Below are 16,061 nucleotides of genomic sequence, written 5' to 3' on the forward strand. Positions count from 1 at the left end.
AAATCGCTGCTCACAGACACTCGCCATCCAATCTGACTGAGCTTGAGCTATTTTGCAAAGAAAATTTCACTCTCTAGATGTGCAAAGCTGGTAGAGACACTTTTCAGATATTTTTTTATATAAAAAAAATTTGGACACCATTTATCATTTTCCTTCCACTTCACAATTATGTGCCACTTTGTGTTCTTCTATGACATAAAATCCTGCTAAAATACATTACGTTTGTTTGTAACGTGTCAAAATGTGAAAAAAGTTCAGTGGGTATGAATACTTTTGCAAGGCACTGTACTGTATGTACTCATTCATTAATCCCTTGCTATGTCACTCATGGACACTAGGTGGTGGTGGTGGGTAGATGTCTGGTTGTGAATATAAATGCTGGAGTATTTCTTTACTAAACCCTATCCACATATTCGATTTTTCTGATCTATTCGAGAGGCTGTTAATTCATTTATATGATATGTGGAGCTGCTAAATCATTAACAGTCACTGAAGTAAACCATGACATGGATAGACAGACCACTTTGTGACAGCACCCATGAGAAGAGGCAGTTACAGTTTACATCATTAGAATTATATAGAAATGATTTTATTTGTATGTTGGGTTGAACTACTGTTCTTATTGGTTGCCCTGTAACAAGTTCCAAGTTATAAAATCTATATTTATGTCCATGCAAGATGACAAATGAACATGATACAATGCATAAAGCGAGCAGGTGGCTCTGATAAACCACAGTTTTGAGTCCACATGGAGCAGAGGTGTTGGTGGTGAACGGATTACAATATTGTCAGTATAAAAAAAATAAAATAAAACAACCTACAGAAGCTTTAAGGTTTGCATTGCACTAGACATATCAGAATGTTATTTACTTCAAGAATTCAAGTGAATCTACATTCTACCCATTCATGACTATGACCTGCTCTGTACACCGGTCACTTCTAAGAAACGTCCTGTGCTTGTCTACAGGCTACAGAACTGTGAGCAGATTCGATAGGACATAAAAGAAAACAGGAGAATATGTTTCTGGCATTTTTTTTTCCTGCCTGTACTATAAAAGATTTGTGAAGATAAAGTCTGAGAATAAAATAACCACAAAATGATAACAAAGAAGAACACACTGGAGACAGCATCAGTGCCAGTGTAGATCTAGAACACCGGGAAGTTCTTATTAACACATGTACAGGTGAAAGCAGGCTGCTTTTGCAGTGCTTTCAGTTCAGTTTTTTTAAACTGGCCTTTAAGTGCACGCGCACACATGCATACACTCTCAAACAAACACACACACACACACACACATATATATATATACAGTACACATACATACAGTTTCATACATACACGCATATATACAATATCACTCTCTCTCACTCTCTCTCTCTCTCTCTCACACACACAGAGCCAGGGAAAGGCTGAGCCAGCTTGGCTGCGTACTGCTCGGCAGAAACAGTTCACATTAGCATTTCTGCTTCGTATCCATATCCGACTCTGCACTCCAAAAGGAACGTACTTCATAGAGCGCAGGTCTTTGAATTGTGAGCTGCCGTGCAAAGACAAACATGAGGTCTCTTCCTTGAGGGCTGCATAAGAGTCTGAATGGCAGTAGTGGGTAAGTATCAAACTGCTAAAAAAAATGACTTGTGCTCTTGGATTGAGTGGCAGGGAATCCCATGACAACTCCTACAACCACCTTCATTCAGAAAAACAAAACAAAAAAAAAAACAAAAAAAAAAAACATCGTATATGCACATTCAAATATATACACAATGCAAATGTCAGTTTATATATATATATATATATATATATATATATATATATATATATATATATATAAAAGAAAATCCAGTATTAATATAAACATAACTCATGTTTTTATATTAACAAATGAAATGAAAAAGTAATTACTCAAGTATCTTGTCTGTTATTTTTGATGAACGTCACGACTGATCGTGACCACAGAGAAAACTGTCATCCCTGCACATGACAAGCGTCTGAATTTCTTTTTACAGTCTTGTGAGCCAGGCAGCAAGTCAAGCCAAAGAGAATAGCTCAATGTGGGTTCTAGCACAAGTCTTTTCCATGTCTGTGTCAATAAAGTGCATTTGATTTTAAAAGAAAAAAAAAAAGAAAGAAAAAAGATTATGTTACAAATGTCAGGCTGCCGTGCTAAAGACAGCTGAGTAAAACACGTGTGCGTGTGTGTGCTAGCGTAGTCCAACGCAAGTCTGACTCGCGAAGAGAATCCGATCATAACATAACACTAACATCCTCTTAAAACCAATAAATAACTGCAACACCATCACAGAATACGATATTTTAAAAAAGTCATTAAAAAAAGATCAGATCTCAGTGTAAAAAGAGGGAAAAGCTAAAAGAGGTGTTCTGAGCAGAACTGCGGAAACGAACAGGAAACGGCTCACTGAGTCCAGAGCCTCTGTCTTCAGAACAGAATGTGTATTGTTGTTGCGGCTTATCTTTGGTAGTGATTCGGTGGAAGAGGTCCTATAGGAAAAAATAATACTTGTTCTGTTGGTTCAGGTGATTTCATGAAAAAGAAGAATAAAAAAGGAAAAGTGCTCTGGCTGCTACGAAGTTGGAGAAGTAGGAGTGAGGGGATCCTCTAGTCTGAGTGAGCTGGAAGGAGGATGGTCCCTGTGGCCAGTGGTGTGTGTGCGTGTGTGTGTGAGGTCTATTCATACAATGTGACAGTGCAGTAACACAGCGCAGAGATTCTCCGATCCACGCTCGCCTTGTCTGTTTATAAAAACACAGAAAAGACACTATCAGCAGGGAGAAGACTGTAACAGATAGAACAGACATTAAGTCCTTACTAAGTCCTTAGCTCTGCCTTTGTTCTATGTAGCACCATGATCCTGGAGAAACATTGTCTCATTTCACTGTGTACTGCAACCGCTATATACAGTACAGTATGGTTGAAATGACAATAAAAGCATCTTGACTTGTCTTGACTTTAGACAGTGTTTGAGTTCCTCCTATAGAAAGAGGCTCTCAAAGTTTTGTAACCAGAGACTCCTTTAACTGTCCAATACAGTTCTCAAACCCCTCAGGACAGATTTATTTTAGAAACATAGATCTTTTTATTCTGTAACTTGCTCCAGCAGAGCACATTAAGTCAAAACATCATTCAATTCAAAAGTAACCAGACAAACAGGTTAATAGCTATAAGAACTTAGAAATAAGTAAAATTTTGATAACAGCATGTTGTGATATTAGGACTAAATTAAAAATGACTGGATTACCAACGGTCTGTTAAACATGGCCAAGGGGTCAAAGACCCTACTTTCATACGTGCTATTTTAAGGCTTAGGGCATGTGCTGTGATACTCACACTTGGTGACGTTCTCTACATCTGCCGGATCATGAAGGATCTTAGTGAGGCCTTCCAACAGCATAGCAGCTTTGTTATAGCGGTACGCAATGTCCTCTGTCTGCTGGAACATTTCGTCCAGCGCTGCCGACTGGACCTGTCCCAAACACAAAGCTTGTGTCAATCCTTTACACAGAGACAAGACATATGTACGAGTGCATGCTATTGTTGGTTTTGCTCACCATCTCCACAGCATGGTTGTATATGAGCTTCTCAGCAGTCACACTGTTGATCTCGTCCACAAAGCGCTGCTTGTCTGAGAAGAAGTGGTTCAGTTTGTCCGTGAGCTGGCGGCACAGGGAGATGCAGCTCTTATAGCGCTCGTTCAGGCTTTTAACCACTGCAGAACACAGGAGTGGAGATTAAGGACATTTGTCTGTTTTGATGAGCCGGTTTTTATGTGTCTTAATGGTAAATGACATTTGTAATTAATTCTGTCAAATGGCAGAGCATATTGTCACTGCACTATTCTGGAGTAGGGCAGAGGTTCCCAAGCAACAAGCCACAAATCGGTGTTGGGTTGTAAGAGTGAGCCACTGAGGGCTTTAAGTTTCCCTCACAGGGGCAAAGACTGAGAAACATATCACAAATGAATATGAAGGAAAAACTATTATGAAAGGTTTCTGAACAAATGACAACATGTCATTACTGTGTGATATCCCTGTCCTTGTGAGGACATTTGGTCCACACACACACACAATCACACAATCACACACACACACACACACACACAATCACACACACACAATCACACACACACAATCACACACACACACACAATCACACACACAATCTCACACACAATCTCACACACAATCTCACACACAATCTCACACACAATCTCACACACAATCTCACACACAATCTCACACACACACACAATCTCACACACAATCTCACACACACACACAATCTCACACACACAATCTCACACAATCTCACACAATCTCACACAGCTCACCTTGTTTTACAGCAGTGGAGGGGTTCAGCTTGGCAGATTTGATCTGAGCTTTGGCCAGGTGCAGTGAGGATGCGAGCAGCTGAGCAGCCTTCATGTACAACACCAGCTGCTCTACTTGCCTACAGTGGGTGATATGATGGGGGTATAAATGAGTGATGGGTAGTTTCTGGTAACTCTGTATGCAAATTAACACTTGCATGTTAGTAGAATACATTTGATACCATTTGAATAAAATACACTGTGTAAGTTGAAAAAAAATATATTGAACTATTTGAATTCAAATAGAAACTTATTTGGCTTAGTTTTACTGAAAAACAGATTCAATCAAGTAGAGCTAAGAATTCTTTTTTGATAAAACCTCAGGGTGATATGTGTGTGTGTGTGTGTGTGTGTGTGTGTGTGTGTGTCTTACCCCCACTCCTTGCTGAGCTGGCTAATCTGGTCCACCACCACACTCTCCTGTGGAGGATAAAGCGAGGCTGCAGAAATGCCAAGGTCTGCTCCTCCTGCTCTCACAGCAGCCATCTCCAACACACAGTCCGTAAAGGACAGCATCATCCGTAGATGCATTAAGGTGTCTGTGTGTTCTCTCTGCCATCACAGACCCACACACACACACACACACACACACAGACACAGACCGGTCAGTGTACCTTTTTAAGGTCAGCCTGTATGCACTATTCTCTATGCGTTACTCTGTTTTAATATATTAAATATTTATATATTGTGATCTACATAACAGACTACAATAAGTAATGATGAGCTCTTTTAAAACAGGGATACTCATATCTCGTACCACATCTGCACAGAGCCTAACATTTTCCCTACCTGATCAGTTAAATATCAGGTCCATTATGAAACAGATCATGTTTGTTATTAAGAAAAGAATGAGACTCTTAAATACAGATGGTCCTCAGGGATGTAGCTGTGAGTTTAGCTTTACAGTGAATTTTTTCCCTTCCTCGCATTAGTGTTAAACAAAAGGTGGTCTCTTACCTCCATCAGCGTCTCCTCTGGGAGCTCAGGGGCCTCAAAAGTGATAAACCCATCAAGGCTTGGTGGAGAGGTGCCGTAGGGGACATAGCGTAGGCTGCTAGGGGCTGCTTCCGCCCCAGGGGGAGAACTACCCATGGCCATAGCAGGAGGAGAGCCCATGCATACCTTTCCACTGGTGGAATACACAGAGCCTGCTGAACTGTTGGACCCCACTGTGGAAAGACACACACACACACAACAATACATCAACGATTGCACCTCCATGAACAATAAATCTAAATGAATGGGCTGGTGGTATTAGAGCCTTCACCAAGATTATACCACAAACCCAGCTGCCTTACCTCACGACTACTTATTTAGTAGTTCTATCACTTGAGGATTTGAGGACAAATATAGCCCAATTATGCATTTGGATGAGTGAAATATGATTATGGTGTATGAAATGTTTGTTTGTAAATGTATGTAGAATCTGAGCAGACAGATAGCACACATGCATTGTCCAGTACCAAACTAAGCCCTATTGCTGATGCTGCTGGTGGTGGCCTGGTCAGCAGAAGCGAGGTAAAGCTCTCACCTGATGTGGTGCGAGGGCGTGTGCTCAGGTGACTGCAAGCGGGAGGGGTGCTGCTGTTGGGGGGCGAGCCTACTGTGAACACTACAGTACGAGGACTCGAACCCCCCACTGCCAAACCACATGACCCTGCAGGGGCTGAGGGTGGCGCACACACACATACACACACACAAACACACATTCAAACACACACACACACATTGAAACACACACACACACACACACACACACACACAAATCACAGGGGTCACTCACAAACTCAGGGCAAGACCCAGGGCAGCATGACACATGCCAAAAGCCAATCAAAGTGTCCCATGCAGAGCACAAGCTGAGATATGGAAACATACTAAATGAGATTTAGGACAATGCAAAGCTACGTATAAAACAACCTCTGAGATTCCATGCCATGCCTTATGATCTTGGGCATTCAATGACTGATTCTAATAGATATCAGTGGTTACTAAGCAGTGTTAACATAGCTGGGGAATTTGTAAAAGCAACACATCATATCCTCATGAAGCAGATTCTAAAAATGTGTTCCAAAAAAGATTCTAAGATGTGTTGTAGAACTGCGTTGTACCAATCAGCAAAAACCAGACATAGTAACTCTTGACCCTTCTGCTTAAGGTATATCATATCTTATCTTAAAGGCCAAAAAATATTGGGACATTGGCCTTAATAACAAACATGAACACATTTTTTTTCCCATCATTCATTTGTTTAAGTAATTCAATGTTGAAATGTTTCTAATGCTTAATGATGGTTTTGCTGTCTGATTCTCCTTAAAACCTTAAAACCTGATCTGCAACCTTTATTTACTACATTTTGTTGTAGCACACTGTCTCCCAACCTTTTTTAGAAGCTGGAACGACACAGAATCAGTGCAGGCAGAGCTTGAATGGCCAAATATTCTAACAGCAATGCTTACTTGCTTTACAAGCACAATAAATACACGGTATAATGTAATGTCGGTGTCGAGTTACCTGTGTCCATGGGTCTCTCTGTGTTGAGGCTGTCTGTACTGCCTTGGTATGTCTGTCCTCCCAGAGCGATTCTTACCGGCTGCTCTGACAAACGCCCTGTACTCACAGACCTGAGGAAAAGCATACATACTGTGTAATATATGCATATTCTGTACGGTGCAAGACTAAATGCCCTGTATGATATCAGTGCCTGGTGTAAAAGGAAAGGCATAACTGAAATGATGTGACATGCTACAGCACGCAGCAGTGATTCTGATGAACAGGCTGACTGCAAACCTATTGTTTTCTATTCAGACATGTTTAATGAAGGGGACTGGAACCGTAATGTCTCTTTTGTCTGACTGCCTGCTCTTAGAGTGAGCATTACCTATGATGATCATCACATCAGTGCTGCTCTCTGCATCAACATTTTTGCCACACCTGGCTTTTCTATTTTAGTCTCCACCTATCTATAGTGTATAATGAATGCCCAAATAGCAAATGTAGGAATCATATTATGATGCCATAAATGGTTAACCCATTAGAAAACCCAAGCACAGTATACTGTAATATTTCACATGGAGGATCCAGAAAATCATCCTTTAGAATATTAGAAAATTGTGTTTTGTTTTATTTTTTGTACCTGCCAAAAGTTGTTTTGGAACTTTCTGAAGCCGAGTGTCTCCCGCTGGGGTACGGTGACCAGTGATGGGGGCAAATCTCCCGGGCATCAGTAGACATCTTACTGGAATTGGGGCTGTCCACTATGCCCTGTTGCGAAGCCAAGGCCATGAGGTTGCATGAGGCCTGAGTTTTAGGGATTTTAAAGGGAGCAGTTGTCTGTAAAATAAGGACGGGTAACATGATGAGTCTAGTAATATGTACAAACCTACTCTATTTGATAAGTTTTCATCATGATTACCTTAGTTGGTGAACCAATGATAGTGGGGAGGGGGGATTTCTGTAGCCAATCAGATGTGCGGGGAGAGGAACCAAGATGCTTGGTGGGAGATGTCCCCAGGTTGCCAGGGCGTCCCAGCTGTGGTGAGTGTGTTGGGGCATAGGCTATGGCAGTAGGCTGAAGAGGATCGGAGAGCTGCTTGTGCAGCTTCTGCTTGTTTTGGTAGAAATCGGTCAGGGTGGGTGCGCTCTGGAGTCGGGCACCCAGCAATTGAGACGTGGGCACAGGGGAACCTGTATAAAATAAAATAAAAAAGGAAAATAATGATGTAATTAAATTAAAATGTATATGTGGTTTAAATGTCTGATAATATTCCAGTCATTTAAAGCTATTCTTTCTCGCTGGTACACTGCATTATATGCCCATTAGGTGGCACCACCACCACATATGAAATTTCTACGCTTCAGAGAACTGCCAATGACACTGCAGTGGAAGAGGTTACGGAGTTCATTTCACCTTCATTTCAGCATGTAGAGTTCATGTCCACTATCGTAAACACTTGACACACCATTGGTTTTAAGAACAGGTGTCTGCTGTAAACCAGAAATACACAGTCCCTGGAAAAGGCCCTGGGTTGCATTTCCACTGCACTAAAAAGGCCATGATTATTATGTACAGCTGCAAGACTCGTGTGTACTGTATAATGGATCTGATAACTTTGCTTTGTGTTGTGAATATTATGTTAAAATCACCATACACTAAATGGCAAAGATGTCACACTCAAGTGGTTATTCCCCAAACTGTTGCAACAAAGTTGGAAGCACACAGTTGTATAGGATGTCTTTGTATGCTGTATTATTACTGACCCAACAAACAAGCCCAAACATGTTCCAGCAAGACAATGTCCCTGCACAAAACAAAGTCTAATATGACATGGCTTGCCAAGTTTGGAGTTAAAGAACTTGAGTGTCCTGCACATAGACCTGACCTCAACCCCACTGAACACCTTTGGGATGAACTTGAAGGATGAGTGCACCCCAGGCGGACTCACCAAACATCAGTGCCTGACCTTACACATGCTCCTGAGGCTCTATGAATACAAAACCCCACAGCCACACTTTGAGGTGGTCTAAAAGCACATATGAGTGTGTGATGTTCAGGTGTACACAAACCTTTGCTCATATAGTGTAAGTTCACAGGAAAATCTAAACCGTCATGGTTATTCCTAATTTCGTGTAGGTTTAGTTGGAACTTTTGCTGTACCGAAACATTGGTGTCATTAAAGAAATGGTATAAAGACTATACCACAGACAGTGTGACCCAGGGTAGAATTCAGAGGAAACAAAGTCTCATGGGCAAAGTTATGGGCAAAGTCTCATTTAATAGGCTTTGGGAGAAAAGAATCCCTCTCTGTCACACAGCATGCCATCCACTTACCACCAGATGAGCTGCGGCTGCGTGCCTCATGGCTGTGGGGATGTCCACAACAACAGTGACCCAGCTGTTCAGGAATAGTAGCCACTGAACAAAACACAAAGACAGACATGTCAGGACATGCATGCTAAAGCAAACAAACTGCTCCTTCTAAAGATTATACAGCTATACAGCTCCCTGGTAACGGCTACAAAAATTAAGATAGATAGATAGAGAGAGAGAGAGAGAGAGAGAGAGAGAGAGAGAGAGAGAGAATAGTGATAGAGGTGAGGGGATGGGAGAAAAAACATGGGAAAATACAGAAAAAAGAAAAGGGGACATAAATGGAGAATGTATATTTTTACCCAGTGGAGAAGGTGAATAGGGGCGAGAGCTACCAGTGGAGAGTCTTCGACCCACAGTCTGGGCAGCATCAGCAGGGCTGGGGGATCCAGAGGCAGTTTTTGGAAATCCCATAGGGCTGGTGTTAGAACGCCTTACTGTACCAGACCTGCAGTTATACAGCACATGATCATGATATTACAATACATTCGCTCATCATACTGTAAATTAGTGGCAGTCCAAAAACAACATGTATAGACTTTATGCATAGTTTCAATTTTCTAACTTTAATATGTATCCTTAACAATCACATGAATCAAAATCCAAAATGAGATATAAAAATTGACAAGTTATATTAGAGCACATTTCCATCAATGTTTCATGTGTACCATTACCATCTAAAATTCATGAGTTGGTTACAAATGTCTGCTGTAATTGTAAGGCAAAAATGTAGGGCACTAAAAGCAAAGCATAAAAGCATATGGACAACTCAGTTATTCACTTTCCTCAAACATCTTTCCTTGGCTTTAACTTACCAACTAATACCAAAATCCTTACACTGGCATACAGTGCCTGTTCCTCCCAGAAAGCAATGAAATGCTATTGTAATTTGTCCTGCTAAAACTTGTTAGACATTTTGTACAGCTATCCCAGTAGCACTGAAAAACAAACGTGACTCATGAAATGATGGTGGCATTCATCTCATACACGCTGGTATGCAGTTCTCTTTACTGCAGCCGGTAGCAGTGTGGTCTAATAAGGAGCGTGAAGCCACATGCGTGAATCCGCGAGTCTAGGACGGTGAGTTTAATCCTTGTTTGAGATGGAGACAGAAGAACAGAAGTGGGGCAGCAGCTGTAGTCTGGCAGCAAGCACAGACTTGGGGCTGTTGGGTAGGTGGAGCTGGATTAACCTCTAAGCTCCCACTGGCCAACTGTCTAAACCAAACCAGCCACATGCTGAGACAATCGACCTGCAAACAAAAGCTGCATCTTTCTTTCTCTTCCTCTTTTTAATTGCTATTGACTATTATATCCCAACCCCTCTGCTCCACCACCACCCAGAATTTGTACTTTCTGGTTGGCCGCAAATTCTATACACACAAATACCACTGCAAAGACAAAGTTGATGAACCCAGGATTTTAATATATTTAGTATATTTAGTATGTTATTTTAGTATATTATTTAACATATAATAGTATTTTAAGAATCAGCCATTCACAAGTTAAAAAAAAAAAAAGCATACCACCTGACCCATAATTAAAATAACAATCTGTCAGAACATTACACACAGGTAGTGTTTAACCCAAAATCTCATACACAGTGCAAAGTGTCTCACCTTGGTGAACCATAGAGAGTGGTGCTCGGGCTGCTGGAGAGGTTCTGCTTGATCCGCTGGTAGTTGCGCACCTGAGTGGGCACAGGTATAGGAGTGGTCTCAGTTCGAGGTGACACCACAGGGTTCTGGCCTGTTGAGGGTTGCCTGTATAAAGTAGAAGAAAATCCATATATTCAACCATGGTGCCTGTTTAAAAAACCTTTAAACACAAAACATGCGCATTTATAATAAAAATAAAAATGAAAAGCTAAAACTAACAGAGGTAAAAAAAAACTCTGAGGTCTTTCCTTCACAGAACGCTGGTGGTGAGCTTGTTTAGATGCAGTGTAAAAACCTTTTCCTGTATAAAGCAGCAGAGGGAAGAGAAACCATGTAAACACATGCATGCCCAGCCTATCAGCAAGCAAGGAGGGGTTTAAGGTCTGGCCATGTGCAAATGAAGGCTGAGCTTGACTGGACCTCCCACTTCCAGTCACACAGAGAGAGAAAGAAAGTGCTCATTTGCACTCTTTTGTTTTCTATAGGGTACAAAATGTCTTTGGACAAAAGTCATGCGGGGGTCACAATGGGTACAAAGTGTTATGTAGGAATCATAGTAAGGCAAGGAACAGCTAAAACATCCATAGTGTTTTTTTTTAGAACAGAGGAGGGTCATAAAACGAGAAGTAAAGCCAACGTTACACATGAGCTGCACAAGATCAGCCAACTACACAAAGACAATCTCTTTGTTTGATTCAAAGTCAGTTCATCATGGAACGACAACATGCAAAAAAGAAATCTGAGGAGGAATAGGTAGCTCTAACTGATTTACAAAAAACACATAATAGATCTTTTTAAAGGATATTGGAAATGCAAAAAATGTCAAATAATTTAAAAAAAAAAACAAAAACAAAAAAACACCAGACAGAAGAAGCTGCCTCTGAGTTTTTCCAACAGGTTTTCAATAAATGCCTCACCTTATGTACATGTTTTTACAGATTACTGTGAACTATGTTAACTAGTTGCACCTACAGTAGTTACCTGCCTGGAGGTAGCACTATGCTGCTTGCTGCTAAGAGCCACACACTGTAAAATCAACACAAAAATAAGGAACATGAGGTGCTACAGAGTGCACATCATGAGTACAATGTGTTGGACTGCAGCTCAGAACTCCAGGAAAAGTCAGCAGCTCTCCTGGAGGAGCTGGCACACTTCCAAAGTATTGCATGAGACTTCGCACACAAGTGTTGAGAAACACTGCGTGGCCTGCTGCTCAGCCAGCTCACCCACAAGTACATACACAAAGAGTGTCTCATACTGCACTCAAAAGACTGAGGAGGGGGACAAACAAAACAGTGCATGTGTGTGTGTGTCAAAGAACAACAACATGGCTAAAAGGGTTTAATTTCAGTAGCTATACAGACTCTCAGAAATACTGCACATAAAGATGTTTCCTCTTTGGCATTTATGTATATACACGTATACAACATGTCTGTTTTTGTAACAAAGTAGTGTTGCTTATCAGTGCACCAATTCTATCAGCTTCACAGAATATGTATAATATGGTTGTCTGCGAAAATGCTGTAAGATGTCACTGTGGCTGAATTGTAAATAAAAACAAGCAAAAATTACAATAAAATGGGTTTTAAACAGATTTCTTCTTCCAATAATGTGACTTCTCTAGCCTTGCCTTGGTTTTTAAATAGTTACATGCCACAAGTCAGTTCATAATCAAATACCGGCTGACAAATCGTCTGTGATGCTCAGAAGAGATGAGTCCTTACAAAATGTGTACAGATGACAGCGGACAATGATTTGAATATGTTTGAATGTTCCGTATTAATTAATAGGAACATGAATTCATTACTTCAACTGACCGAATTAGTTTGCAATTACTTTCCCTTCGGTGTCAAGTCATGAGTCAATGAGAAAGCTCTGACGAATCACTGAGAGTGATTTTTACCTCAGGTGAGGAGACAGATACTGATGTGGATGATACTGTTTATCAGTTTGTAACTTAACGTGGCAGTTGGTGTTAATGTTGTTTTTTCATAAGTACATGTCTTTCAGTGGAACTGAAATGAAGCCAAGTTTCTGCCTTTTCACTTTTTTGGGGTAAGCAGACTCAACCAGCATCTTGTGCAGTGTCTTGTCTGTCAAAAAGAAAGCTGAAACTTGCATTAAGGTGTTCTCATTTAGACAGCAACTGCAGGCCACATAAAATCCCAGAGTGTGGTTAGCGCATGCTGAGACACACAGTGCACAGAAGTCATGAAACTTCTGCAGAGTCAATAGCTACAAACCTCCAAACTTTTTTGTGGCCTTTAGATTAGCTCAAGAACAGTTAGTAGAGAGCTTCATGGAATGGGTTTCCATGGCCGAGCAGCTGCATCTAAGCCTTGCTGCCATGGACTCTTCTCTGTAGTGACAAATAACTCTTTGTCTGGCAATCTGATGGACGAGTCTGAGTTTAGTGGTTGCCAGGAGAATGATACTTGCCTGACTGCATTGTGCTAATTGTAAAGTTTGGTGGAGAAGATTTGGTTTGGAGTGTTTTTTTAAGGAGTTGGGCTTGGCCCCTTAGTTCCAGTGAAAGAACTCTTAATGCTTCAGCATACCAAGACATTTTGGACAATTTCATGCTCCCAACTTTGGGGGAACAATTTGGGGATGACCTCTCTGTTCTAACATGACTGCACACCAGTGCACAAATTGAGGTCCATAAAGACATGGATGACAGAGTTTGGTCTGAAGGAACTTGACTGGCCTGCTCAGAGTCCTGAGCTCAACCTGAGAGAAAACCTTTGGGATAAATTAGAGTGAAGCCAGGCCTGTGAGCTCGTCCAACATCATTGCCTGACCTCACAAATGCGCTTCTGGATGAATTGGTTTAAAAATTCAATTAACCACACTCCTAAGCCTTGTGAAAAGCCTTCACAGAAGAGTTGAAACGGTCATAGTTGCAAAGTGTGGGCCAACATTATATTACACCCTACAAATTAAGATGTGCATGTAAAGGCAGAAGTCCCAAAACTCTTGGCAATATAGTGTATTTTGTTATAATACAAAAACAATATATTATATTAACTAACTACAATACAGTCTTTTTGTCATTAGAGCGACAAATTATAATTTTTTTTCTTCCATATTTAGAACCGTTAAAATTACTGCCACTTATGACTAAATGATTTTCATTCTGCCAACATTCACAATAGGCTATGCTGTCACCACAAACACTCTCTTTTACAGCCTCGTGATTCACACCCTGGCTGAGCTACGTCAGCTAGCTTCAGTGCAGAAATAGTAGATGCATCACGTTAGGTCATGTTCCCATAATGGAATCTGAAGTCTTTTTCACCTTCATGATGAACTTAGAACTGAATATATCTGCATTGAGAAGACAAGCAGAAGCACATGGAAATCCACATTATCTTGGTGCTCTAAAGTAAATAGAATTAACACATAAATAACACAAACCTAATGCACATCCTAATCACTTTAAATTCACTGAGTGATGTTTATTCAACCATAAATTAATCTTTACCGAATAAACAATACACTGTTGTCACCATTCATTCCCAGGTTGAGGCGAATTCCCCTGCAATGTATACTGCATGGTCTTAGCACACAGGAAAAGACAGTTTGGCAGTTCATATTGTTTGTGTAACTTTGTGTGTGTGATTTGTTAATGTCAGTGAGTTCGCACTCACCCTCCACACAGCAGAAACTCACTGGATGGTCTACGACCAATGGCCCCCATTGGCATGTCATCTAAGGACAGTGAGACAGAAGTCAGTAAATCCCTGTACACACGAACAGTTGGCCACATTTAGAACCAAGAGTGTGTATTGAAGTAAGTCTTACTCACAGGACTGTTCTCCAGACAGGTGAGGCACCAGCACAAAGTCATCTGTATCACAAGAGGAGTTCTTGCTGCTGGTGCTGCCACCCGACTCTTTAGACAGCTGTAGGTAGTTGGGAGGGCCGAGAGGTGGAGAGGAAAGCACGTCTTCAGGCAGGGTCTGCATGTCTGGCAACGACTACATCAAAGAAAAAGACAGTGAAGTGGAAGGAAAACAACTCAAAACCTGGAGTTGAGTCAGCAATAACGCTGTTAATCATTTCATCATGCATCATAATATGGTGGCGATCACCTAACAGTGCAGAACATCTGCAGTGGCATGACAGTTTAAATGGGATGAAGTGATTAACTCACCGGAGGTGAGGCATAACGGCAGGAGGGCGAGCTGCCACAAGTGCTCTCCAATACGGAGCTAGGGCATGCAGGAACTGGCACAGGGCAAGCTGAGAGAAAAGAGAGCAAGCACCCATTTAGTTATCAGGTCAACAGTTCTCTGGCTCTAAAACATGTTTCTGTGTGATCATTATTCTCACATTTTTTGATGTTTGATGTTTGCTCCAAGAAGGGATGGCTGAAGAATGTGTCTAAAAGAATTATAAAAGAGGAGAGTGCAGTGAGAATCAACAGGCATTTCCAAATCTCCTAAACAAGACCTACACAGTCCTTGTGGAAAGGATTTTGAGTCTTCACTTCACTGTAGGGAGCAGAATCACAATATAACATGGCACAACAAAGAGGACCAAAAGGAGCTTGAGACTGGAGTTGCGTTGTTCTCCACTGATTCAAATGTGATGCTAACAATAATGTAACTTTCTACAGAGATCAATTTCATGCTTTGCAACATTCACAACATTCTAAATTTGGGTAAAAGCAAAAGTGCGGTGAAATGTTCTACTTCACCAGTCATGCATTTCTGCGTCTAATAGAAAACATCCTTTAGTAATTGCTCATTTGCTAAACACAGGGAATAGTCTCAGTCACTATGAGGCAGGAAATAAAATGCTTTATGGAATTGCAGCCCATGAACCAAAATCAGGTTTGTTGCCTTGGGCCAAAGTTAATGTTGAAAAGTTTTTGGGTTCCATAAAAGCTGGAAATGTGCCATATATTGAAAAATGCACATTTCAATAAAATGAATGATAATAAGCAATGCATTAAATCACAGCCCAATATACTGTACATGTAGACAATCTGCACGTACCAAAATCCATTCGGTCCTTCTGATTCCTCTGTAGTAAACCCAACAGTAGTTCAGCAAGGGGGGGAGATGTTTCCCTTGGGATGCTAAAAGCAGGAAGGAAGAGCTCTTAAAGGTAGGGTCTCAGATTTTTGAGAAATGCTTCAGAAAA

The 16,061-nt window shown here is 41.0% G+C and overlaps 1 protein-coding gene across 4 annotated transcripts in view; it reads right to left on the bottom strand.

Moving 5' to 3' along the window:
- Nucleotides 1–567: 567 nt before the first annotated feature.
- ulk2 (unc-51 like autophagy activating kinase 2) overlaps nt 568–16,061 on the bottom strand; it is a 29,364-nt gene continuing 13,870 nt past the window's right edge. For 2 of the 4 annotated variants that reach the window (XM_060887588.1, XM_060887587.1), the window contains exons 11-28: nt 15,914–15,996; nt 15,246–15,296; nt 15,067–15,155; nt 14,719–14,890; nt 14,561–14,621; nt 10,872–11,015; nt 9,556–9,701; nt 9,215–9,298; nt 7,799–8,070; nt 7,520–7,716; nt 6,898–7,007; nt 5,918–6,052; nt 5,344–5,555; nt 4,760–4,938; nt 4,348–4,466; nt 3,569–3,726; nt 3,348–3,483; nt 1,828–2,752 (exon numbers count right to left, since the gene is read on the bottom strand). In XM_060887588.1, coding sequence (XP_060743571.1) covers nt 2,688–2,752; nt 3,348–3,483; nt 3,569–3,726; nt 4,348–4,466; nt 4,760–4,938; nt 5,344–5,555; nt 5,918–6,052; nt 6,898–7,007; nt 7,520–7,716; nt 7,799–8,070; nt 9,215–9,298; nt 9,556–9,701; nt 10,872–11,015; nt 14,561–14,621; nt 14,719–14,890; nt 15,067–15,155; nt 15,246–15,296; nt 15,914–15,996 — 2,413 coding nt within the window. In that variant the 3' untranslated portion in view covers nt 1,828–2,687. Of the gene's footprint in view, nt 1,689–1,827; nt 2,753–3,347; nt 3,484–3,568; nt 3,727–4,347; nt 4,467–4,759; nt 4,939–5,343; nt 5,556–5,917; nt 6,053–6,897; nt 7,008–7,519; nt 7,717–7,798; nt 8,071–9,214; nt 9,299–9,555; nt 9,702–10,871; nt 11,016–14,560; nt 14,622–14,718; nt 14,891–15,066; nt 15,156–15,245; nt 15,297–15,913; nt 15,997–16,061 lie in introns of those variants that run through there. The other 2 variants (XR_009649597.1, XM_060887589.1) reach the window with 2 other exon arrangements.

Source organism: Tachysurus vachellii, chromosome 15 (genome assembly GCF_030014155.1).
Source record: "Tachysurus vachellii isolate PV-2020 chromosome 15, HZAU_Pvac_v1, whole genome shotgun sequence".
Classification (NCBI taxonomy): domain Eukaryota; kingdom Metazoa; phylum Chordata; class Actinopteri; order Siluriformes; family Bagridae; genus Tachysurus; species Tachysurus vachellii.